At 39.9% G+C, this 26,751-nt stretch overlaps 2 protein-coding genes across 4 annotated transcripts in view; both read right to left on the bottom strand.

The window, feature by feature from the left end:
* Nucleotides 1-1,628, bottom strand: part of STYX (serine/threonine/tyrosine interacting protein) — a 62,453-nt gene extending 60,825 nt beyond the window's left edge. Inside the window, exons 1-2 of one of the 2 annotated variants that reach the window (XM_032135073.2) lie at nucleotides 1,602-1,628; nucleotides 1,187-1,259 (exon numbers count right to left, since the gene is read on the bottom strand). In XM_032135073.2, coding sequence (XP_031990964.1) covers nucleotides 1,187-1,243 — 57 coding nt within the window. In that variant the 5' untranslated portion in view covers nucleotides 1,244-1,259; nucleotides 1,602-1,628. Of the gene's footprint in view, nucleotides 1-1,186; nucleotides 1,536-1,601 lie in introns of those variants that run through there. The other variant, XR_004244608.2, reaches the window with a different exon arrangement.
* Nucleotides 1,629-3,562: 1,934 nt separating this feature from the next.
* PSMC6 (proteasome 26S subunit, ATPase 6) lies at nucleotides 3,563-24,922 on the bottom strand. Of its 2 annotated transcripts, none has more exons than XM_032135076.3 (14): nucleotides 24,794-24,922; nucleotides 23,712-23,791; nucleotides 23,578-23,617; nucleotides 23,308-23,342; nucleotides 20,319-20,386; nucleotides 19,963-20,077; nucleotides 17,507-17,594; nucleotides 13,389-13,450; nucleotides 13,179-13,302; nucleotides 12,490-12,551; nucleotides 10,579-10,699; nucleotides 10,372-10,452; nucleotides 7,524-7,595; nucleotides 3,563-4,056 (listed from the first exon to the last, which is right to left on the bottom strand). In XM_032135076.3, the coding sequence occupies exons 1-14, from the start codon at nucleotides 24,918-24,920 to the stop codon at nucleotides 3,938-3,940; spliced, it is 1,194 nt and encodes a 397-aa protein (XP_031990967.3). In that variant the 5' UTR covers nucleotides 24,921-24,922; the 3' UTR covers nucleotides 3,563-3,937. The 2 variants fall into 2 exon arrangements, with proteins under 2 accessions (XP_031990967.3, XP_031990966.1); XM_032135075.3 differs by having other exon boundaries at nucleotides 23,290-23,342.
* Nucleotides 24,923-26,751: the final 1,829 nt, after the last annotated feature.

Genomic DNA, 26,751 nt, shown 5'->3' on the forward strand with positions numbered 1-26,751 from the left:
TCACACCTGCAATTCCAGCCCTTTGGGAGGCCGAGGCGGGCTGATCACAAGGTCAGGAGATCGAGACCACCCTGGCCAAAATGGTGAAACCCGTCTCCCCTAAAAACACAAAAATTAGCTGGGCGTGGTGGTGCGTGCCTGTAGTTCCAGCTACTCAGGAGGCTGAGGCAGGAGAATCCCTTCAACCCGGAAGGCGAAGGTTGCAGTGAGCCGAGATCGCGCCACATTGCACTCCAGCTTCTGGCGACAGAGCAAGACTCCGTCTCGGAAAAAAAAAAAAAAAGTGAACCTCAAATGAAGATATTCAATAGAATAAACATTCGGAATCAATTGAATGGTCTCCTAAAAATAGGGCTTTATTTTTCCCAACTACTTTAAAGGTATTTTTAACTAGCAATGTTAGATTTTCTTTCCTAATCCTACTAAAGTATAGCTGAGTATCTTCGTCTTGTTAATTTAGCCTCCAGAAAATTCTAATTTAGTAGTCTGCAATGCCGTAAAATGTTAAACTAGCAACAGATGAAAAAAAATTCCGAGTAGAAACAGCAGGCAGGGATCTAAGGTGGAGTAAAAATAGCCACAAATTAGAAACCAGGAGAAAAGGTATATAGAATTTTACTTTCAATATTAATTTTCCTCCAAAGGTCAAGATTTCTGATTAAGAGTTCTCAGATTCAGATGAGCTAGCTTTGAGACACTTTATTGTGCGGGTCATAGCTTTGTCTAAAAACAAACAAAAAACTTTGGGAAACTTTTCGAAGGCGCGCTTCCAAACTTCAGGCGCCGAGTCTATTCCACATGTGGGGCCATGTGTCCCACAAGTGAGTCGTTTACACCACAGATATTCCTCAAAAGGAGACTAAACCAACTTCGCTCTCTTGTTACTTTGACAATAAAAGAGGAACCTTACTCCAGGTCAGTCCTGCATGCCAAACCTAGGGACTAAGAGATTGCTTTTCCTCTTCTCAAATGTAAGTACACCAGACGCTGCCCCTCCACGGGGTCTGGAGAGGACGAGGAACTCAGTGGGGATTGGAGCCGACTGCTCGGCCTCAGAGATCCCAGGACGCCCTCAGGAGGCAGGGAGCCCGCGCAGGTGGGGGCTAAGACGGTTGGGGACTGCGGTCGCCCCTTGGCCGGAGCCACAGGGAAAGGCCTGTGCGTGGCAGCCACGGGAGCGACTCACCTCGGCGTCTTCCTTGCATTGTGGAAGGGAAGGGAACTCCAGCTTCACGTCCTCCATGGTGCTGGCCCGCGGGCTGGTGGGTGGGGTGGGAGAGTGTTACACAGCCGGCCGACCCTCGGGCTGGCTGCGGCGGCGGAAGGAAGGAGGGCCGGCGGAGCGGAGGGCTGACAGGCAGGCGGCGGGCTTACAACTAACACACGCAGACTAGAGGGTCCCAGTGACTCCAGCGGCGGCGGCGGCGAAGACAGGGAAGAGGAGGGTCGGGCGTCTTACACCCGGCCGCCATGCCGCTGCCGTCTCCCTCCCCCAGTCTCCGCACCCCTCAGGCCGCCCAAGACCCAGCACAGACACCAGCCCGACAACGGTCTCCCCGCCTCCCTCCCGCCCCCTCCACCCGCGTCGCCTCAGCCAATACCAGCCCACGTTTGCCTTCTGCCCGCCCTCCGCCGCCGCCAGGTGTCAGCGCGCCACCGCCCTGCTCCGCCCCTTCGCTAGAGCGCAGACGCTGGGGGGCGGGGGGGCGGAGCCTCGGATGCTGCTAGGCCACAGCTCACCCGGCGTGGAGGAGGCGGGGCTGCGGTGGGACAGGACGAGTGAAGGTCCTGGGAAAGGCAGTGGGGCGGTCCGAGCCAGCTCTGCCCTTTCCAGACTAGACGTAGAGCCCTTCTTTAACATAAGAACAAACAAGCAAAACATGCTACCCACCAGACAGTGGCATCCAAAAGGAAAGCTATAGTTTCTCCCCTCTCAAAATTCTGCGCAATCTATGCTGAGTTTATAACCAAATGACTAATAAATGAAGAGTTCAATTTAAAATCACGTGGTGCCATACAGAAAATGAAACACCCCATCACCTTTAAGCAAAGAATTAAACGGCTCAATGCTTTAAAAATTTTTTAAAGTATTTTAAGAGTACTTGAAAATACAACTCAGTTTAGATTACCTAGAAAATATCAAGAATGGCAACTAGAAAAAATCAGAAAAAGGAACTGATAGCTGACTCAGTAAATTGTATATAATACTGTAAAATTTCTTCCATTAATTATTATATTTTGAAATAAAAAAATAAACCAGATAGCTTTCAATATCTTTTAAAAGGAGTTTGCCAGCCTGGGCAAAATAGTCGGGAGTTCGAGACCAGCCTGACCAACATGGAGAAACCTTATCTCTACTAAAAATACAAAAATTAGCTGGGTGTGGTGGCGCATGCCTGTAATCGCAGCTACTTGGAAGGCTGAGGCAGGAGAACCGCTTAAACCCGGGAGGCGGAGGTTGCAGTGAGATAGTGCCATTGCACTACAGCCTGGGCAACAAAAGCGAAACTCCATCTCAAAAAAAAAATCGAAAATAAAAAAAGGATTTGTACACCAAATTGATTCTTTAAAAAACAACCACCAGCACAAAGGTAAAAGGCAAGATAGTCACTCCTTAACTAAATGCAAATTATAAGTGAAAAGATCACATAGATATTTGACTTAAACCTCCTCCTACATTGTCACATAAAATGCACTGCCAACACATAGAAATAGAACTGTACAATAATTTGAGTATGAGATGGCTAACTTGAGCACTCCATTTTCTCTATCACTATTTTAACTGTTCTTCATCTTCTAAAACTATAAAAAGGCACATAATATCCTGCTAGGAAGTTTTTAATTTGAAGAATTATTGTATAATTAGCTAGGTCATGTATTTTTGGTTCTTTAGTGTTTATGAAACTGAAGTTGTCTTTTCTTTTCACCAGCATCTTTAATAATTATTGATGCCCAATGATGATTCCTTTGTGTACTTTGTTGTAGCTTTTATTGCCAGATGATATAAGAAAGAATCATATATAGGTAACAGAAATCTTGTTTTGGACATTTCTGACACTCCTACATCCCCTACATCACACACTCTTAGCCAGCTATCCATAGATACCTAAAGAGTCCTTGGATGAGCTTGGGAAACAATACATTTCCTGAAATTATAGTATATGCAAAATTGTATGTTAGAATTTTTCCTAGAAGAGGGTCCAGATCTTCACATCCTCAACAGGGACCTATCATCTTATATAAACCAAGAAAGCCAAGTCACATATTAGCAAATATTACGTTGAATCATACTCTTTAGAAAGTTATGGATGTGCACGTATATTTTCAATTAACCAACAATGAGCTTAATCACAGTAGATGAAGAATGTGTAAATACTTTCTGGAAGGAGGAGTATAGACATACCCACACATCCATGTTTTATTTAAGAAGACACTAAGTATGTGTACTATTTAAAAATAATATTCAAAAATCCACAATCCATCTGGGTTACCAAATAGTTTACTTGCTAAAGAACCTAAAGGACCATAGTAAATATACTCTTAGAAAAGACAAGAATATATATGTAGGAGAACTGAATCAAACAGATTTTATTCAACTTTTTAGATGAGGAAAACAAATGATACAAAATAAGTCATAAGAAATGCTTTCTTATACCACTATCTCAAACAAACCACTTTCAATATTTTACAAAATGCTCACACAGCAAATATGAAAAGCTTCAACACTCTCCCTCTGTAACTTGCTGCAATAAATGCAACTTTAACATACAAATTTCTTCTGTATCTTAAAAGCTGAATTACTAATTTTTATGATGTTAGTCATTTTTATTCATATACTTTTAATGACATCATTGCCAATACATACATTATTTTCTTTAACTTTATTTTTACATTAAGCCAACATCTGTCATGCAGCCAGCAAAAATCTTACAGTAAATTACACAGGTTTGTAGTCCAATTTAGACTCCAGCTTCTTAGAATCAGCCACTTTTCTGACTGCTTTCATGAAGTCTTCCTGTACTACAAAATCATGATCAGCACGAATTGCGAACATACCTGTGGAGAATAAAACAACATGACTGCTATATATCACATATGAATTATATGTTCATTATAAGAAAAACAATATAATTCTATGGAATAAATGTGAAGCTTAGATTTATTACTTCTGAGCCAGTAGTTCTAATTTGCTAAAAACCACTATCTTTTTCAATTAAAATCCACAGGCTGGGCGTGGTAGCTCACGCCTGTAATCCCAACACTTTGGGAGGCCAAGGTGGGCAGATTGTGACGTCAAGAGATTGAGACTATCCTGGCCAACATGGTGAAACCCCATCTCTACTAAAAATACAAAAAATAAAAAAAAATTAGCTGGGCATGGTGGCGTGCGCCTGTAGTCCCAGCTACTCAGGAGGCTAAGGCAGGAGAATGGCTTGAACCCGGGAGGCAGAGGTTGCAGTGAGCTGAGATAGTGGCACTGCACTCCAGCCTGGCGACAGAGCGAGACTCCATCTCAAAAAAAAAAAAAAAAAAATCCATAGCGGTGTTGTGATTATTTTCTAAAACAAAAACAGGTAAGACAAGTATATGAATATTTAACATCCGGTTCAAGGCCAGGCACGGTGGCTCACACCTGTAATCCCAACACTTTGGGAGGCCAAGGTGGACGGATCACCTGGGGTCAGGAGTTCAAGACTAGCCTAGCCAACATGGTAAAACCCCATTTCTACTAAAAACACAAAAGTTAGCCGGGCGTAGTGGTGGGCGTCTGTAACCCTAGCTACTTGGGAGGCTGAGGCAGGAGAATCACTTGAACCCAGGAGGCAGAGGTTGCAGTGAGCCAAGATCGAACCACTGTACTCCGGTCTGGGTGACAGAGTGAGGCTCCATCTCAAAAAAATAAATAAAATAAAATCAGGTTTAAATGGTCCCTGTATCTGATTGTAGCTCTTAATAAAAACAAGCATAAAAAACCGAAGCAAATCAAAACTACCAACACATACACATTTTAAGTGTAATTTAACTTCACAAGGAAGCAATTTGCTGGAAGGCACACATTTACGGGGAAAAAAATCTTGAGTAAGTTTGATAGCCATTTTTGGTTAATAATCAAAAACTTTGAGAATAGGGAATCATATAGAAAGCCAACAGCGGGTTTTAGCAAAACCCAGAGTCATTATTCATGTGTTAAAATTTACCTAATTTATGTACAAATTGGTATTTTTATTTGATTCATATTTGAGTATCACAACTCAATTTTTTCCTTCAACTTTTTGACAAGTACCTTCTCAAATACTATTTCACAAAGGGGTAAAAGTTTCCTTGTATGCAGTTTTTTAAACATCAGTTGTGTCATGGATATGAGTCCCAGATTTTGAGATAATCCTAACTCATGATAAACTAAAGCAGGTAAGGTTATTGCTATCTACTAATTAAATGAATTCTAATATTTCCATTGAGGATCTGCCTGTACTGAATTTTCACTTACATAAAATGAGGGAGTTAAAATAGAAGATTTCAAGGATTATTTCCTATCTTTTCCTTTCTAGATTTCTACATAAGGAAATAATCTATGTTGTCCTAGAAACCAGGTGAATGGAAATGACTGATTTTTAAAAAATAATAAAGTTTCAAAACTTGTTTAGAAAGCTACAGTGAAACTAGGTAAGTTATTTTTGTAAACCTTGCACACATGGCTGTTTTCCAAATCACTTTAGTGAATGAGTAAATCTGCACAAGAGATGCCTGGGCAGGCCTGGTAGCTTTTGCCTGTAATCCCAGCACTTTGGGAGGCCCAGGTGGATGGATTACTCGGGCTCAGGAATTTGAGACCAGCCTGGACAACTTGGTGAAACCCGTCTATACAAAAAATACAAAAATTAGCTGGGTGTGGTGGCGCACGCCTACAGTCCCAGCTACTGGGAGATAAAGGAGAAATGATCAGGTCTGGGCTACAGGGAGCAGTTATCATGCCACTATACTCCAGCCTGGGCCAGAGTGAGACTCCATCTCAAAAGAAAAAATAAAACAGAGATGTATTCTAATCCAAAAGAGATAATGTCAGGACCTGAACAGGAAGGGCAACTGTAGTTGAATCAAGTGTATTTTAACTTACAGAAAAATGTTAACAAAACAGGCTTCAAGTCTAAAAAGAAGATAAGAATTTCAGTATGTTTCCAGATGTGAATGTCCCACCTAGTTAAAAAACTAAAATTTTAATCCACACAGAAGTTATAGCTCATCTGCAATAACTAAAGGTAAATTTGTAAGAATATGTAAGGAAAAAAAGCGTATACTTTGATAGCAACAGCCTTTAAGTTCACTGCACAGCTTGCATTTGGATTACAATCTAACCAAAACAATCTTCTGATAATAATTTGGTCTGGTTTACACTTTGGAAAGAGAATGTCATAAATTACTCTAACTTGTTCAAGCTATATGACAGTTTACCTCTAAATAGTTTAGTTTATTGATAAGGCTCTGTGAGCAGGATTTCCCCTGATTTGTATTGACAGCATTTCTAGACGTGAATGGAAGTATCTGACCTGCATATGTGATGCAGATACTGACTCACAGCATACCCAATACCCATGAAGATACTTGTACTGAGAAGCCCTCCCTGAGCAGCCACTTTAAACACTGTGCTGAATTTACTAAGGCTAAACATGATATGAAAAGCAAGAGGAAATCACATATTCTAACACTTAAGAAAATCTATAACCTGTAAAGTCAGTAACTATACTGTAGAAGTTTATTTTTTCTATTTAAAGATTCTGTATGGAAGACAAAAACTAAATGATTCTAGGTAGGGTATTAAAGCTATTTGGTACTGGAAATAAAAATGGCATCACACAATTTTTACATACCGTGTAGAAGTGAAAAAAATAGTATCACACAATCCACAGAGAATTATATTTAAATACTACATTTTACACAAATGGCATGATCACATAATTCATAAATCAATCTTTCAAAACACTGCTCATAGACTAGTATTAGACAACATACACAATTCATTTTGCAGCAGATACTTCTGGTGCTGGCCCATTCTAATTCCAGCCACAGGTGTGGTAGGCAATTCTGTAGCACCTCAGACTTACTTCAGGGGGCCAGTGTTCTATTACATGCCTCTCCTTCCACATTCTACCCTAAGGCATGTAGAAGTGCAAAGGAGTTAACACTACCAAGGGCAAATCTCATCCAATGGGGGATGAGTACTGGTAAATAAATGTTCTAGTCTCCCAACTTTCAGCTGGGTGATCCTGGAAGGCATTCTGTATGTTTCTCTGAGATCTAACCTCCCTTTCCTACGGCATCTACCTCAATGGTGCACCCTCATATTAGCTTTCCCTCTTTCCATCTCACTTGCCCTGTTTCTCCTATTTCGTGGAATCAATTACTAAAAGAACAGCATGAACCCAAATCCTTGCAAAGTCTATGCTCTGCTTTCGGACAAACTCAGAACGGTTTCAGCAAATTTTAAAAATCAAAATCAATACTAAAACTGTACTTTAAACCCTTACCTGCTTCAGTACAAACATTTCTCAGGTCTGCTCCATTAAAGCCATCTGAAAGCTTCACAATTGCTTCATAATCTGTTTAGAAAAAATACTGGAAATTAGTTTTAAAAATTAGACCTTTACTTGATTTATGCCCACATCGAAAATTTAAACTGAAGAGCTTACTTTGAGTTTGATCAGCTAGACATCACCTCTGTTAACATTCCACAATATTAATATCCAAAAACTAAGACTTCTGTTAAATAAACCAGCACCAAGCAGAATTAGACACACCCCTGAAACTTTAAAAACAGGAAATATCACCAAAATCTCAAAATATCTTAACCCATTTTTATACAGTGAAATAGCTATGCACATGTGAACTCCAGATACCTGTTAAGCTATGACTCTTATCAAAACTGTAATCAAATCTTTAATTTGAATAAACCTATAACACTCAAAACCAATTATAACAATGGAATTTACTTTGTTTACTTTAATCATACAAGCCAAATATAAAGTATAGCAAAACTGAAATGTAATCATTCATAATTGTATCACATGGAATTTTTAAATGCTACAGCAGGCATTAGCTAGCTTCTCTGGTTTCTGAGCAAGATTCAAGTGGTGAAGTATCAGATCTATGGTAGCAGTAATAAAGTGAGTTCTCCACCCACCCACATAACAGACATGAATCGAAGAGCTATAGGATTGGGGTAGCAGCAATGGATCTGATACAGAATAGGAAGAGAAATAAGACAGCTCAGGCTACTACAGTTTGAATAACTTTAATGATGCACTGTTTGGTCAGGCAATATAGGGCATGTCGTTCTCTATTTGAAATCATACAGATATTCATGAATTGTCTTTAATCAGGTTTAAGTTCATTGTAAGCTTCCTGAGAGCAAGAATTCCCAAGGCTAGCACAGTATCTGGCATCTAGCAAGAGCCCAGTATTTGTGGAAGAAACCTGTACATTGACATCCTTTGTTCAGGTCAGTCTTTCCAGCTCAAAACTCTCTTAACAGGGGCAATGAAGATAGTGAAAGTCAACAATCAGCTATTTGTCATTATTCTGGACCATTAACTTCTAAAGAGTTTTTAAGGCTGCCTGGAAATTATACTAGATTTCCCTAGTCTGGAGGTCAGCAAACTTTTTATGTAAAGGGCCAGAGAGTAAATACTGTATGCTTTGCAAGTCATATGGTTTCTGCTGTAACTATTCAACTCAGCTATTCCAGTAGGAAAGCAGCCATAGACAACAGATAAATGAGCATGCTTGGGTTACAACAAAACTTTGTTTCCAAAAACACAGGGCAGGCAGAATTTGGCTCACAAGCCATGTTTTACTGGCCTGCACCCTAGTCCAATCCCTCACTTCCATAGATAATGACTTTATACCTTCTCCTCTGTCCTCAAATCTCTAAGAATACTTCCCTATTTTCATTCTGAACGTGCGTTCTACTTCACTGAGAAAACAGAAGCATTCAGAAAAAAACACTTCTACAAGTTCCTGCACTATCTAAGAACCTGTCATCATAAGCATCTATGTACTCTGCCTTTCCTCCTGTCTCATAAAAGTACACATATATATAGGGCCAATCCCTCTTCAAGGAAAGAACATTGCTAATTTCTCTTTCTCCTAGGTCATTCCCAGTTGCAATATTAAAAAAACAAAGGTGGGGGGGGAGGTTGTAAACTCTTCCATCTTAAAGAAAACTCTGCCAAATCCTCATTGGCATTCCCCTTCTACTTCTTCTGTCCCCTCTGTAGAACTCTTAAAAGAAATGTCTAAACTCAATGCCTCTCCTCCCAATCTCTCTGAAACCCATCTGAAATAGGCTTTCACCTCCACCACTCCCAAGAAGCTACTTTTGACAAGATTACCAATGACCTCCACATAGTTAAATCCAAAGGTCTACTTTGAGAACTCTTTATCTGACCTATTGTCAGCATTTAACAGGAATCAATTAAAAAAAAACAAAAACAAAAAACCAGGCTGGGTGCAGTGGCACACGCCTGTTATCCCAGAATTTTGGGTGGCCGAGGTGGGCAGATTGCTTGAGCCCAGTAGTTCAAGATCAGCCTAGGCAACATGGTGAAACCCCATCCCTACAAAAAAACAAGCCAGGATTGGTGGTGTATGCCTGTAGTCCCAGTTAATCAGGAGGCTGAGGTGTGAGGATCATTTGAGCTCGGGAGGCAGAAGTTGCAGTGAGCTGGGATCACACCACTGCACTCCAGCCTGGGCAAGAGTGAGACCCTGTCTCTAAAAAATAAATTACCTTCTTGGTAAGGCCTTCCCTGTGCTAATCCTCCCTGTCGTTTAAAAACATATATCCTCATGTCTGCTCCTGGCACTTTCCTAATTTCCTATCCCCCTTTTCTTTTTTTTTTTTCCCCCCTGAAACAGGGTCTTGCCAAACTGGAGTGCAGTCACATGATCATAGGTCCCTGCAACCTCAAACTCCTGGCCTCAAGTGGTCCTTCTGCCTTGGCCTCCCAAAGCATTAGGATTACAGGAGTGAGCCACCATGCCCGCCCCCGACTTTCTTGCTTTATTTTTCTCCATAGCACTTATCATCATCTATTATACTTTGTTTTACTAACTTTATCTGTTTTTTCCTAACAAGAATGTAAGTTCTCTGATGGCAGAAATTTGTCTGTTTTGTTCCTTGCTATATTGCCAGCCCTTACAAAACACTTAGAATGGTTTCTAGCATATAGTAGATGCTCAATAACTATTTGCTGAATTTAAAACCACCACATTTGCTGAATTTAAAACCAGATTTAGGAAACTATCAGTAATTTCTAACAGTATTTTTCTTCATTTACCAAATGTAAATACCTATAAAATAGATGACTTCCTTACCTATTTCACCATGCTTTGTAATGGGACCTGCATGGATTTTCAGTATGTCTAATCTTGCTTGTTCATTTGGCAAATCAATATCTGAAAATAAAAAATTATTTTATAGTCCAGTTTTATCTTTTTTAAAATACAGTGGAAGGTACAGTGAAGTATGGAAAAAGAAATGAGCACAAAGGGAAATGGACAGTAGGTAAAGAATCAACTCACGTATTTTTCTATCTAATCTTCCTGGACGCAGCAAAGCAGGATCCAGTGTATCTGGTCTGTTTGTAGCCATGATCATTTTAACTCTATGCAGAGTATCAAATCCATCCATTTGATTCAGTAACTAAGAATATTAGGAATCAGAGTTTACAAAACATTCTTACCATTAAAAAAATAGCACACACCTTTTATATGTCTAATGCCATGAAATGTATTGTCTACAGATAGATATGTTTTATCTTCACAATGGTCATTTGATAGAATTCTACTTTTTTCTCTCTCTTACATAAAGGGATATACTTTCTAGCCTCCAAGTTCTAAGCTAGATTATGTATTTTTTAATAGCTATGTATCTTTCTACAGCTACCAGGTAGTTTTAATAAATCTGAAGGCTTCCATCATGTCAAGAATTATCAAACTATGTGGATCTAATTTCCAATGTCCAGAATCTTATCAATTATTTTTTCAAAATAAAAGCTAATAATAAAATCCAATATATAAAGTGCTTATGATATGTCAGACATAACATTTATATTAGGATAACTGGATACAAAGATTTTTCTACAAATTTGATAATAAACCGATAATTTTTTTTTTTTTTTTTTGAGACAGAGTTTTACTCTGTCACCCAAGCTGAAGTACTGTGGCCTGATCATCGCTCACTGCAACCTCCACCTCCTGGGCTCAATCAGTCCTCCCACCTCAACCTCCTGAGTAGCTGGGACTGCTTTTTTTTTTTTGAGACAGACTCTCACTCTGTCACCCAGGCTGGAGTGCAACGGGGCGATTTCAGCCCACTGCAACCTCGCCTCCTGGGTTCAAGCAATTCTCCTGCCTCAGCCTCCTGAGTAACTGGGATTACAGGCACGCACCACCACGCCCAGCTAATTTTTGTATCTTTAGTAGAGACGGTGTTTCGCTACGTTGGCCAGGCTGGTCTCGATGCCCAGACCTCATGATCTGCCCACCTGGGCCTCCCAAAGTGCTGGGATTACAGGCAGAAGCCACCACGCCTGGCCTATTTTTTCAAATAATTCTACTGTACACAGAAATACTGAAAGACATAAAAAAATTGTCCTCAATTTCTAAAGTTTTCTTGAATAAATGAAAAACCTTACTGCATTTAACAAACTCTCTAAAATATAGCTAGTCTGACAATGTGTTAGTTGATGATATATTAGTTACTTGAAAATTAGTATTTGTGTTATTTAAAAATATCTCAATTTAAGGTTTCTAAGAGATTTTATAATTTCTAAATGCTATGTTATCTTCTGAGCAGATCTGTATAATTTATGAAAAAAGATTTTTCAAATACTTCTAAGGAGAAAGAATTTGACACTTTACCCATGCTACCTAGTTTCTATTTGAAGTGGAAAATGTATTTGGACTCTTGAATCACTTTCACAGAATTTGGAGTGGGGAAAGGTAAAACTGGGGGAAGGCTTTATGTGCATTCTTTCATTCTGTCATCTATCCTCTTCAATTATCAAAACTATTTTAGTTGCCTCAGTCTCAGCAATAAAATGAGAGAAAAAAATAATTTTGAGCAGCTTCATACATAGTTATAGCTCATTTATTGCCAACAGTCTTAATATGACCATTACAAAAAATGTCTTCATAAAACTACTGCAAGATCACATTCATAAGAATTTAAATATATGAATGACTGATCTGCTCAAAAAAACACAGAATAGTACAGGTATACACCAAATGGAATCTGGCAGATAGCCTTATTTTCTAGTAGTCATTTTCTTAAGAGTTTGTGATAGAGAAACACGTTTGTTCCTGACAATATTTTCAAATTTCATATTTCATTTAAAATGTTCTATATATTTTGACTATCAAATATGCAATGTTCAGTTCTTCATTTAATAAACATTGGTTTCTTTATAAACCCCCTTTACCAAATATTACCTCCATTAACGTTCTCTGAATCTCTCTGTCAGCTGAAGTACCCTCAGAAAACCGACGACCACCTAAGATAGTAGATTTGGAAATTTATATGCATTACTCTTTTCCTCTACAACCATCATTTAAGAAAACAGGACATAACAGTCTGTGGCTTAAAACACTAAGATGAAAATTAAAGAGCAAGAATTATGCTGACGAAGTTAGACTTGATTTTGGTGTAACATTTCTCATTTTCTTAAAGTGAAAAGTTATTTATTGAGACGGAGTCTCGCTCTGTCGCCAGGCTGGATTGCAGTGGCGTGATCTTGGCTCACTGCAACCTGTGCCTCCTGGGTTCAAGCTATTCTCGTGCCTCAGCCTCCTCAGTAGCTGAGATTACAGACACGTGCCACCACATCCAGCTAATTTTTGTATTTTTAGTAGAGACAGGGTTTCACCATGTTGGCCAGAATGGTCTCGATCTCCTGACCTCGTGATCTGCCCACCTTGGCCTCTCAAAGTGCTGGGAATACAGGCGTGAGTCACCACGCCTGGCCATGAGAGGTTATTTATTAAAATTGGTTAAAGTAACATCTGATTCATTGTGGTATCTACTTCATACAAGTCACAATTACAGATTAAGAAAGGGAAAAAGGTTCTTTTACATTTAAAAAAAAAAGTCCTAAAACTTTCAACAAGAGTGTTATTCTTACCAATAGCGTCTATTTCATCCATAAAAATGATGCATGGTTGATGATCTCTAGCATAATTAAACATTTCTCTGATCAAACGAGCACTTTCACCAATGTACTTGTCTACAATAGAACTAGATACAACCTGATTAAAGGAAAAACAGTAAGGTAAATATAAGATAATTCAAGTAAAATTAAATTTCAATAAGTACAAAATAATCTTCCCTTTACCTTTAAGAAATTGCAGTCCAGCTGGCTAGCAACGGCTCGTGCCAACAGTGTTTTTCCCGTACCTAAGAATGACAAAAGAAGTCTTAATTAGATGGTAAGGTAGAAAGAAATTTGTTTTGAGACACGCAATCACTCTGTCACCTAGGCTGGAGTGTGGCGAGATCACAGCTCACTGCAACCTTGACCTCCCAGACCCAAGTGATTTTCCCACCTCAGCCTGCCATCACGCACAGCCAAGTTTTTCGTTTGTCTGTTTTTCAGAGACGGGGTCTCTCTATGTTGCCCAGGCTGGTCTTGAAATCTGGGGCTCAAGTGATCCTGCCACTTCAGCCTCCCAAAGTGCTGGGATTACAGGCCGGAGCCACCGCACCCGGCCTATGTGAAACAAATTTTTAAAATCCTTTTAAGAATATAATCGTTTGGCAAGTAAATTTTCCAAAATGAAAGCTAAATCCTAAATAGAATTTTCATTTAAAATTCCAAAGTACTTGGCCAGGCGTGGTGGCTCACACCTGTAATCCCAGCACTTTGGGAGGCCGAGGCAGGCAGATCACAGGGTCAGGAGATCGAAACGTGAAACCCCATCTCTACTAAAAATACAAAAAATTAGCTGAGCGTGGTGGCACGTGCCTATAGTCCTACCTAATGGGGAGGCTGAGGCAGGAGAATCACTTGAATCCGGGAGGTGCAGGTTGCAGTGAGCTTATAATCTCGCCACTGCACTCCAGCCTGGGTGACAGAGCAAGACTCCATCTCAAAAAAAAAAAAAAAAAAAAATTCCAAAGTACTTCTGTTGTCAACATTAAAATGTTAATCAAAATGTTATAATTTTTTAAATCGATTTTAAATTGACAAATAAATTGTATATTTATGGGTTAAATTATGATACATGTATATATTGAAGAATGATTAAATCAGGCAAATCAACATATCCATCACCTCACATGCTTAGCATTACTTTGTGGTTAGGACATTTAAAATCTACTTTTAGCAATTTTGAAATAGCTAATACATTATTAATTATAGTCACCATGCTATGCAATAAATCACCTAGAACTTATTCCTCCTGTCTAACTGAATTTTATATCCTTTGACCAACATCTCCCCTGTCCCCATATACCACCACAACTTCTGGTGACCACCATTCTACTCTTGGTTTCTACAAGTTCAATTTAAGATTCCACATGAAAATGAGATTATGTGGCAACTGTCTTTCTGTGTCTGGCTTATTTCACTTAGTGTAACATCCTCTGGATTCATCCATATTGTCACAAATGACAGAGTTTCCTTTTTTTAAGGCTGAATAGTATTCCAATGTGTGTATTTACCACATTTCTTTTTCTTTGAGACGGAGTTTCACTCTTGTTGCCCAGGCTGGAGTGCAATGGCACGATCTCAGCTCACTGCAACCTCTGCCTCCCAGCTTCAAGTGATTCTCCTGCCTCCACGTCCCGCGTAGCTGGGATTACAGGCATGAACTACTACACCCAGCTAATTTTGTATTTTCAGCAGAGACAGGGTTTCTCCATGTTGGTCAGGCTGGTCTCGAACCCCCGACCTCAGGTGATCTGCCTGCCTCGGCCTCCCAAAGTGCTGGCATTACAGGCGTGAGCCACTGCACCTGGCCACATTTTCTTTATCCATTCATCCATTGATGGGCAATTTTTAGGCTGTTTCTGTATCTTCGCTATGGTGAAATAATCATGGGAGTGCAGTTATCTCTGACACAATGATTTCAATTCCTTTACATATAAACCCAGAAGTGGGATTGCTGAATCATATAGTAATTCTATTTTTAATTTTTTGAGGAACCTCCATATTTTCAAAAATGGCTGTGCTAATTTACATTCCCACCAATAGTGTACAAGGGTTCTTTCTCTTTTCTCTACATCTTGCAAACACTTTTGTCTTTTTTATAATAGCAATCTACTTACAACATGGACTATGGCAGAAACTTCTGTTACATTAAAATACATTGGTCTATCCTGCTCACTGACTGGATCTTTTACTTATGAATATTTCAATATCAAGCATTGATTATTTGGAAACTACGGGTTGAGTTATGCAAATCTTCCAAATGTTGACATTTTTCATTAGACATTATAAAAAATTTTTGTTATTCTCACCACTTATCTCATCAGAAAAGTCTTTAAGTATTAATATATTAGAAAGCTGCCATGGCTGGACATTGTGGCTCATGCCTGTAATCCCAGCACTTTGGGAGGCTGAGGTGGGCGCGTTGCTTGAGCCCAGGAATTCAAGACCAGCCTGGGCAACATGGCAAAACCCTGCCTCTACTAAAAACACAAAAATTAGCCTGGCATGGTGGCACACACCTGTAGTACCAGCTACTCAGGAGGCTGAGGTGGAAGAATCACCTGAGCCCAAGAGACAGAAGTTGCAGCGAGCCAAGATGATCACGCCACTGTACTCCAGCCTGGGCAACAGAGTAAGACTATCAAAAAAAAAAAAAAGAAAGAAAGAAAAGAAAAAAAGAAAAAGCTGTCAACCACATAGTGCCAGATACATGTTTCTAAAAATTCTAATTTTCACTTGACAGTTCAAATTTTATCAATGGCAACAGATGGTGTCAGTTGTTTAACATGACAGGCTCAATTTGTTCGCTTTGGAAAAAATGTGCGCCAAATAACCAAAAACCAGTCTTGAGTAATCAATAATAACCAGTAACCAGTCTGATATCCACAGCGTATCTGTAAATGGTCCATTCAAGCAAAAATAGTATTCCATAAAAAGCAATGAATTCAGCTGGCAACTTAAATAACTGCACTAGTGCTTTTCCTAAAGACAACTATCTTATTCAATATGCAACAGAAGTACTTTATATTTATTTTCCATTTTATCACAAAGAACACAAAATATTAACCAAAGATCAAGATTTAACAAAATTAATAATTTGTACTGTTTCACCAAGGACTTTAAAGTGCAACTGACTTTTTTTTTTTTACACTGCAAGTATGTGGCAGTCAAGAACACAATGGCTACTAACTAGCACTGTTTCATGCCAACTAATGCCGATTCACACTACAGTGCAAATAATTTAATTTTACCCATGGTGCTCTTGCACCATCAGCACAAATGTCAACACAGTGGAAGAGCCAAACAACATTTTAGTTTTTTGTTTTGTGTCATTGTGGGGCTACATATGTCAAGCAGTATGCTATAGGTACATTTGCTTTATATAAAAACTTTTTTTTTTTTTTTTGTGAGGAGTCTCACTCTGTCAGCCAGGCTGGAGTGCAGTGGGGCAATCTCAGCTCACTGCAACCTGTGCCTCCCAGGTTCAAGCAATTCTCCTGCCTCAGCTTCCCGAGTAGCTGGGATTACAGATGCACCCCACCGCGCCCGGCTCATTTTTGTATTTTTAGTAGAGACAGGGTTTCATCATGTTGGTTGTCCAGGCTGCTCTCCAACTCCTGACCTCCGGTGATCTGCCCGCCTCGGCCTCCCCAAGTGCTCGGATTACAGGTGTGAGCCACTGCACCTAGCTTAATATTTTAGTATTATAAAGTAGTTTTGACCTTACAGATTCCATGAAAGCACCTCTGGGTCAGTGAACCACAATTTGAGGACTGTTGCACTAGAATCACATGGCCTGTTAAGATAAATGTACTGTGAGGCACAAATGCACTAAGCATGCCTCAAAGAACAGTAGACATAAATATCCTATCTCATTCTCACTCTGAATAGAGTAGAAGTTGGAACTGCCCACATCAAATTTCCATCTTATGGCCAGGCATGGTGGTTTATGCCTGTAATTCCAACACTTTGGGAGGCCAAGGTGGGCAGATCGCTTGAGTCCAGGAGTTTGAGATAGCCTGAGCAACATGGTAAAATCGCTTCTCTACAAAACATACAAAAATTAGCCAGACATGGTGATGCATGCCTGCAGTCCCAGCTACGCGGGAGACTGAGGTGGAAGAATCACTTGAGGACGGAAGGCGGAGGTTGCAGTTAGCCGAGATCGTGCCATTGCACTACAGCCTGGGCAACAGAGTGAGACCGTGTCTCAAAAAAATAAAAATAAAAAAATTGTCTTTTGTTTTTAATTCCTTAATTCATTTATCTTATTGGTGGAGTAGAAATAATTCAATACCAACCTGGTGGTCCATATAACAAACAGCCTTTTGGAGGTATTATTCCTACACGCTGAAATAACTCTGGGTTTGTAAGAGGTAATTCTATCACCTAGAAAAGAAGTTAAATCTTTCTTAAAAAGTTAGTCAAGATTTTTAATGTACTTTCAAATACTTTAAGTCAAATATCACCTTAGTTAGGTGTACACATCATAATTCTTAATAGACCTAGACTTCCATGCCAGGTAAAACCATTTATATTAAGAGGTTTTGCTTCAGGTAGATTTAAGATCTCTTAAATCTAAAAAATTTTAAATAATGTTTTTTAAATAAACCACACACTTGATTGGGGTGATGGTTACACAGATATATAACTTGTCCAAACATATTTGAAATGTACACTTAAGAATCTACATTTTTTAATGTAATTATACCTGAATGAAAAATTATACTACAAAAAAAATCAGTTAAGTCAAATGAACATATAAACAAAAAGCACAACTCAAAAGATCTATACTAGTTTGCATTTGAAAATACAACACAAAATAATTCTAAAATGGGGGATGGATTTGACAACATACCAAGAGAAAAGGTATATACAATTTTTATCTGTTGGCATTTTGCCACGGCAGCTTTTAAAGAACAGTGTGTTCTGCTCTCAAGATTGATTCAAGGAAGAAAAGTGGAGACTAGAGAAATTGAAGATCTGAAAGTCCAATTTAAATTACTTATAGTACCAGTAACTTGAGAGAGAAATTTCTTTTTTTTTTTTTTTTTTTTTTGAGACAGTCTGTTGCCCAGGCTGGAGTACAATGGCGTGATCTTGGCTCATTGCAACCTCTGCCTCCCGGGTACAAGAGATTCTCCTGTCTCAGCCTCCTGAGTAGCTGGGACTATAGGCGCCACCACCACACCTGGCTAATTTTTGTATTTTTAGAAGAGACGGGGTTTCACCGTATTGGCAGGCTGGTCTTGAACTCCTGACCTCAGATGATCCACCCACCTCGGCCTCCCAAAGTGCTGGGATTATAGGCATGAGCCACCATGCCTGACCGAGAGAGAAATTTCTATTGAATAGTTGTGTTGGGCTAGGTGCGGTGGCTCATGCCTGTAAATACCAACACTTTGGGAGCCCAAGGCTGGAGGATGGCTTGAGTTCAGGAGTTTGAGAACAGCCTGGACAACACGGTGAAACTCCATCTCTACAAAAATAAATTAGTCACGTGTGGTGGCGCATGCCTTCAGCTACCTGGGAGGGTGAGGTGAGAGGATGACTTCAGCCTGGGAGGTAGAGGTTGCAATGAGCTGAGACTGCACCACTGCATTCCAGCCTGGGCAAAAGAACCAGACCCTGTCTCAAAAGAGAAAAAAAAAAAAAAAGTGGTGTCCATATGTGCATAAAGCGTGACTAGGAAAAGCCAGAAGTGAGAGAAATCAATACTCTAAAATGTAAAGTATCTGCAGACAGTAAAGGATACTGCATGTATACATGGGATTCTTTCTGTTCCTATGGCTAATGCAGCAAATCACTGTTGAAAGCAAGTTTTCACCATTTTATGAAGCACTTGTTCTTCCCCTGTTGCCCTTTCATGAATACAGGTGAGAACTGCCTTTTTTTTTTTTACACTTAGACCAGTGCTTCTTCAAGTATTGTCAAAGAAAAATTTGGTTTCATAATCACTTGGAATGCTTGTTTAAATGCTAATTCCTGTGCCTAGCCCCAATCTAGTCCATCAAAACCACTCAAAGGGCCTAGTAATGTGTATTTTTAATACGTTTTCCAAAAAAACTAACGTACTGAAGTATGAAAACTGGCTTAAAGCTTAAATCAGATTGTGTAAGGCATTCCAATTATTCCCATTAATTCCTAAATATTCACAGCCTAATTTAGGATAAAATCCATAGGACAATATAATTTGCTTTATAGGTAACAGTTAAGCTGTCTGTGCAATGAAGTAAGGCAATCCTGATTTGATTCTTCACCTAAAAGCTTAAAATATTTAAGACAATCCTAAAGCCAGTGGTTTTCTTGAATGGCAGCACACAGCTTTAACAAAATAAAATATTTAAGGAACAGGTACCCTACTCTTCTGTAAGAGTGGGAAGCTAGTATTAATGAGGTTATGGAAAAAACTCATCACACACATTATCCAAATATGCTCTGACCCAAGTAACTTATTATGATAATCAAAACCACAGGATATCAGATTACATCAATTATTCTTAGCTTTTTCTCCGTTCCTTTGCCACAAAAAGAGCAGGATTTTTCTAATACCAAATTATCTCCAAATAAAAAAACAACAATAATTTTCATAGCTAGAAATTCAGTGCTATTCTTCTTAGCAAGAATAGTAAATACATAATATTCTTAACTACCATTTAGAAGAAAAGTACTTTTTCATCCTGTTTCTCCTTTTAAGAATCCTAAAACTAGTAGTATTTATTAGCTAAGTTCAGAGAACAAGGCACACAGTACCAACCTCTCTTAATTCCCGGATCTGTTCTGATAGCCCTCCAATCTCAGAATAAGAAACATTCCCAGGGTCCTCATGAGACATGTTATAAACCAGTGGATCCACCTCTCTTGGCAAATATCTAGAATGAAAAGGTATGTATTTTTCTTTTGAAAGATATATTTTCTCTCAGCCTACAGATAGCATATAAATAACTTGCTCATGCAAGCACCTGTAGCTGATCTCATAAAGATGTGCTTAATTAGAAACTAGTAAAAGGGAAAAAGTGCCAAAATATTCAGTGATCTCAAGAAGCATATATCTCAGATAAAAACCACCCTTTGTGAAAATAAAAGGTAAACTAAATAGAATAAGAAACCCACCTCATGATAGTTAGTGTAGTCATATCCAAAGCAACTCTTGTTCCTGGCTTCAGCTTACTTTTGTCAAGCTAGTTTTGTAAAACAAAAGATATTACATAAACACTTAAAAAGGGAATAACACTCGGCCGGGCGCGGTGGCTCAAGCCTGTAATCCCAGCACTTTGGGAGGCCGAGGCGGGTGGATCACGAGGTCAGGAGATCGAGACCATCCTGGCTAACACGGTGAAACCCCGTCTCTACTAAAAAATACAAAAAAATTAGCCGGGCGTGTTGGTGGGCGCCTGTGGTCCCAGCTACTCGGGAGGCTGAGGCAGGAGAATGGCGTGAATCCAGGAGGTGGAGGTTGCGGTGAGCCGAGATCGCGCCACCGCACTCCAGCCTGGGGGACAGAGAAAGACTCCGTCTCAAAAAAAAAAAAAGGGAATAACACTCTAACGAGAGTTTAATATTTAGAAGCCAAATACTCATTTTTACCCTCCAGAGAGAACGCAAATATCAGATTATAAACTTTATACTAACAAAATGGCTTATAAAATAAGTAATTCAAAGTGATTTCCACCTGCTCCTTAAAAGCATGCCCCTTTGTGTAATCTCAGTGTATGTGGAAAGACTAACACGCAAAGCTTGAGGCAGCAATGGTACAGTGACTTTGGGAATTGCTACCAAAGCATTTATAGAAAAATCCCTTAGTGAACATTTTAGGGAAAAGAAAGGGAAGCATTTTAAAGGTGTGCTCATCAGATTTATTTTGAAACGTACAGCTTCTGGGAAGAATGTGTGTTAAATGCTCATGAGAGTAGAGAAAAATGCATGGTTTCCCCTTAGAGATTTTTATTAAAATGCTTTAAAATTAAAGCCCCAAAACCCAGCAACCATCATTCATGCCTTTGCTACATGACAGGCACATGCTGAGCACATTACACATTAGGTTGAATCATACTAAATAATTTCTTGGCTTATCTGGCTAAAATTAGATAGAATCTACTAGATCTGCCTCACACTCAGGATGTTGTTACTTTTCAAAGATAAAGTTACTTTTTTTTTTTTTTTTTTGAGATGGAGTACGGAGTCTCACTCTGTCGCCCACGCTGGAGTGCAGTGGCGCCATCTTGGCTCACAGCAACCTCTGCCTCCCCGGTTTAGGCAATTCTCCTGCCTCAGTCTCAAGTAGTTGGGATTACAGGTGTGCACCACCATGCCCGGCTAATTTTTTTTTTTTTTTTTTTTTTTGAGACGGAGTCTCGCTCTGTCGCCCAGGCTGGAGTGCAGTGGCGCGATCTCGGCTCACTGCAAGCTCCGCCTCCCGGGTTCACGCCATTCTCCTGCCTCAGCCTCTCCGAGTAGCTGGGACTACAGGCGCCCGCCACCACGCCCGGCTAATTTTTTGTATTTTTAATAGAGACGGGGTTTCACCGTGGTCTCGATCTCCTGACCTCGGGATCCGCCCGCCTCGGCCTCCCAAAGTGCTGGGATTACAAGCGTGAGCCACCGCGCCCGGCCTTTTTTTGTATTTTTTAGTAAAGACGGGGTTTCGCCATGTTGGTCAGGCTGGTCTCGAACTCCTGACCTCGTGATCTGCCCACCTCAGCCTCCCAAAGTGCTGGGATTACAGGCATGAGCCACCCCGCCCGACCCAAGTTACTTTTTAATAGTTTAAAAAACTGCATGCCAATACAATTTCGGAATCATATAAATTACTGACCACTTGTCACAGGATTTTACAAAGAGCTTCAAATTTAGGAAGATAGGCAAAACACTAGGATTAATATAACAATTAAGGAAAGAAAAACGGCTAAAAGTGAGGTTACTTGAAAAAATAAGAGGAGAAATCAATATGAAGTTATTTCAATATTTACATCTATAGGGAATACAGGCTGAGTATTCTTAATCTGAGAATCCAAAATGCTCCACAATGTGAAATTTTTTGAATGCTGACATGATGCTGAAAGAAAATGTTCACCGGAGCATTTCAAATTTTTGATTTTTTTAATTAGGGATGCTCAACCAGTATAAAGCAAATATTCTAAAATCTGAAAAAAAAAAAAAAAAAAAAAAAGCCAAAATCTAAAACATGTTTCTGGCTCAAGTATTTTGGATAAGGGATACTCAACTTATATATACTTTGGCTTTTCTAATGTTTTTTAGTTTTCAAATACAGTCTTCTCATGCAACCTGAAATATCTTAGAAATGCCAACTTTTGGCATCCACAGAGACCTGAAAGGGACATGAAAACCCCTTGTCAGTTTAGGTATCTAATATTTTGACTTAGAAAATGTCAACCACTTATATACTAGGCAAAATCCTAATAGGAGATTTAGTTCCTGGACTAAATTCTCCCTTACAGCCACGTTCTGTGAATGTTTTAAAACCCGAACCTGAAATGACAATTAAACAGAGAAAACTCTTCCAATGAATTTAAAAGAATTCTCTAAGGACACTTCCTAAAGAATAATACATAAATTGATTTCAGACACTACTGAATGACTTGAGGTCATTTGTTGGCATCTTTGATAACTGTAAAACAAAATTTAGAATTACTTCAACTTGCCCTACCCTAATCTAAATGACCTGATACAAAATTAACTCAGGCCATGGTACAGTCCATAAGTAACAGTTCTGAATGTCTAAATATAAACACAGGTAACTGATGGAATCTAACACTTTTAAGTCCTCTTTTAAAATGACATTAAAATAAAATGTCTATTTTCCAGTTCTAAAATACTTTTATTTCTAAGTGGCTATTAATAGATCTGACTGAGACAAGGTAATACAGTAGAAAGTACGGAACGCCAGGAGTCAAAGCCCATGGTTTGAATTCAGGCTTTGTTAATAACTAGCTATGTCTGAAGAAATCATCCTTGTGAGTTATGGGCATAAATGCCCCACCTGCTTGCCTCAAGAATTAGAGACAATAACTTACATGAAACTGCTTTGTCAATCATCAGGCACTATACAAATATAAAGTATTACCTGTCGACGACAACCCACCACATATCTTGGTCCATTGGTAGCTTTAACAATGACTAGAAGAAAAAACATAAAAGAACTAATTGAAAAATAGAAAGTAAAAAAATACATACCCACGTTGAACTAAACCCTCTGGTTTAGCTGTATTTCTGTCCTCCAAGAAGACATTAGTTGAAGGAAAACTTAAGTCTATGCAAAAATACTCTCTCTCTGCATTATTGTCATTAAAATAATAAGCATTTCAAAAGTGAGAGGTGGGCTGTTTCTTTACTAATAAGCTAATTCACTCACATTTTTCTTCAGTTAACTGTTTAAGCACTTCACCCACAATCTAAGGAAGAAAATAAAAAGCATTACTTTCTGGCAACAGCTAAATAAAAAAGCAAATTACCATCACCCCCTATTCCCCAAACTCCATTACCTACCTGCCCAACACTTTGTAGGGCCTTCAGATCATTTTCAGACTTTTCATACTGCTTGGTAAGTTCTTTTAATTGTTCCCTTACTGAAATAATACAATTTGAACATTTTTAATTGAACAGTAATCTTAGTGTGTTTAAGTCGCTACGTCTCACTTTACTGTTTAAGTAAGTCTATTTCACTTTACCTAAGTTTCACATCCACTATTTCAAACCATAAAAGAAATAATGCTGTTTGTAATGAGTAGGTGGCATGTATAACAACAAAATGTTACAGAGAAAGCACCATATTTTTACTTTCTTGATCGGCAATACTTGTTTAAGCACATCTTAAGTTATAGTCTTAACAGATATTGACACCCTGACACTTAGGATTTGCGACTACAAATCCGAATGATAATCAGACCCTTTCTCATCTCTTCACCTACCCACTTGGATTGTTCTCTGACATTCTACCCTAAATAAAGTCAACAAATGCAGTTCTCCACAGAATCATTTAATTATGGTCCTCCATTTAATTAAACCACTCATGCTTTTCAATGAAAATGCACTGAAAAAAAAGTTAAGCACTCAGGAGGTAAGGGAAATTTGTATGCCTGATACAGTACAACACGAAACACGACAAGACGATATGGGTTATTATGACAACTGGAACACTTCTCTCTTAAGCTCCGCGGCCGCCTTTCGACTCCAAGAACAAGCCGACTCCCTGAGTCTCATCTCTTGTTTGAGCTTACTTGACTCAAGCGCATTTCCCTCTCCGAGTCCCGGGACTCCACCAACACTGCCCTCCTTGCACCCTAACCTGGGAAACATCCTCGGCCCACTTCCCCACTCCTCCTCTACTTCTTTTTCATTTCCACCTCAAGGCCGCGGATGTTCTGTCACCCGGGCTGGACTGGGCCATTTCTACACCCGAAGGAGTGCTGCTCCACAAGCTCAGGGCCGGATGACAAAGCGCCTTGTCCCTGGCCCTAGGCCTGGTCATCTCTAAGGCTCGGTTGCCGGGCTCGGCGAAAGGCTTCTACTTTGTCAGAGGCAGAAGCGAATGGCGGCACTTGATTACATGGAAAGAAAGGTGCACTCACACTCCTTAAGACGGCCGTCGATCTCCTTGTGCTCAAGCAGCTTCTTGCGGTAGTCCTGAAGCGCCTTATCTCTAGGGTCCGCCATGATGAGAAGCCGTCTCTCATAGGGGATGCCGGGAATGGCCATAGCCGTCCGGGCGGGGAAGGGGGCGGGGCGAGGGACGAAACCCGGCCTGGAGGGGTGGGTTCGCCCATGAACCCGCCCCTTCCGGTTGGCCCCGCCTTTCTACTCCACTTCCACCTCTATGTCTCGGTTCACCTACAGCGCCGGCATGCACTGAAAGAGGCCTCCACCCATACCGTTTCTTGCAAGCCGAGATAGGTGAAGCAGGACTCAGTTATCCCGGTCTTCCCCTGAGAGGCCTCAGTAGTAAGTCACTACTGTCCCGGAAGTATAAAAGGCTCTGTAATAAACTGAGATGGCAGTAGGAAATGTGTAATACCTCAAAAGAGTTCCGATGGCCTGTCGACACAACACAGATGGCCTTTGTTATAACACGGTACTGTCCAAGACCTCCACGTGCTGGAGAAGTAGACAGTTTTATTCGTCCATTCAGTCAGTGAATGAGGTATTAAAGGTAGATCTGCTTATCATTTGGTGGGAAATAATAAAAAAAAATTCAGAGTTTCACAAATACTATGAAGGAATTAAAACACGGTGAGAAGTATGGTGGGAAGGATTAATCTAGAACAGATATCTGAGATGAGAAGGAGCCAGCCTTGCAACAACTGAAGAAAACCTAAACAGTGCAAGTCCTGGAGTGGAGTGGGGTGTGGGGGGTGTGGGTAGAAAGCTTGGCTCACTTCCAGGAACAGAAAGGAGGCCAATGAGACCAGTAGGGGGTGGGTTGTAGAGATGTGGGGTACAAGATAAAGATGCTGAAGTAGGCTGAGGCAGGAACTTTGGAGTCTGATAGAACCTTCAGATTTATGTATTTATTTATTTATTTTTGAAATGGAGTCTCGCTCCTGCCGCACAGGCTGGAGCAGTGGCGCGATCTCGGCTCACTGCAACCTCCACCTCCCGGGTTCAAGCAATTCTCCTTCCTCAGCCTCCGGAGTAGCTGGCATTACAGGTGTGCGCCACCACGCCCGGCTAATTTTTGTATTTTTAGTAAAAACGGGGTTTCACCATGTTGGCCAGGCTGGTCTTGAACTCCTGAGTTCAGGTGATCCACCCTCCTCAGCCTCCCAAAGTGCTAGGATTACAGGTGTGAGCCACTGCGCCCGGCCAGATTTTTTTTTTTTTTTTTTGAGTCTGTGTCTCACTCTGTCACCCAGGCTGGAGTGTAGTGGTGCGATCTTGGCTCACTGCAACCTCTGCCTCCCCGGTTCAAGCGATTGTCGTGCCTTACCCTCCTGAGAAGCTGGGATTACAGGCGCCCGCCACCACGCCGGGCTCATTTTTGTATTTTCAGTAGGGACGGGGTTTCACCATGTTGGCCAGGCTGGTCTCGAACTACTGACCTCAAGTGATCCGCCTGCCTCAGCCTCCCAAAGTGTTGGGGTTACAGGCGTGAGCCACGATGCCTGGCCAACTTTCAGATTTTTGTGATTTGGGGAAAATTACATACTCCCTCAATATCTCTGTAAAACGATCATAATAATTGCACTTATCTAATAAGGTTGTCATGAGTGTTAAATAGGATAATATGCCTAAACACAACATCTGCCACATAGTACGTACTCAACAGTGTTCTTTTGAATAGATATTTATTTTAAGGGTAGTAATGACTCCAATTTTTGCAGTACAGGTCCTCATTGCTATACATACTCTTGCTATCATTGTTCCTGGGGACAATTAATTGTTGTCCAAAAAAAATGAGTAAAATTCTCCAAATAGATTCCATTTGGTCTCACCTTATCCAATGGCCATGAATGTTTGAGTTTAAATATATATATACTAATTCTAAATATACAAATAAAGTACAATTTTTTTTTTTTTTTTTTTTTTTTTT

The sequence above is a fragment of the Hylobates moloch genome, unplaced genomic scaffold, assembly GCF_009828535.3.
Source record: "Hylobates moloch isolate HMO894 unplaced genomic scaffold, HMol_V3 SCAFFOLD_16, whole genome shotgun sequence".
Taxonomy (NCBI): Eukaryota; Metazoa; Chordata; class Mammalia; order Primates; family Hylobatidae; genus Hylobates; species Hylobates moloch.

Coding starts and splice junctions, on each gene's coding strand:
- PSMC6 (XM_032135075.3), bottom strand. CDS start 24,920: ATGGCCATTCCCGGCATCCCCTATGAGAGACGGCTTCTCATCATGGCG. Junction 23,618..23,711: donor CCCTACAAAGTGTTGGGCAG/GTAGGTAATGGA, acceptor TTTCTTCCTTAG/ATTGTGGGTGAAGTGCTTAA. Junction 10,453..10,578: donor AAGATTAGATAGAAAAATAC/GTGAGTTGATTC, acceptor TTTTATTTTCAG/ATATTGATTTGCCAAATGAA.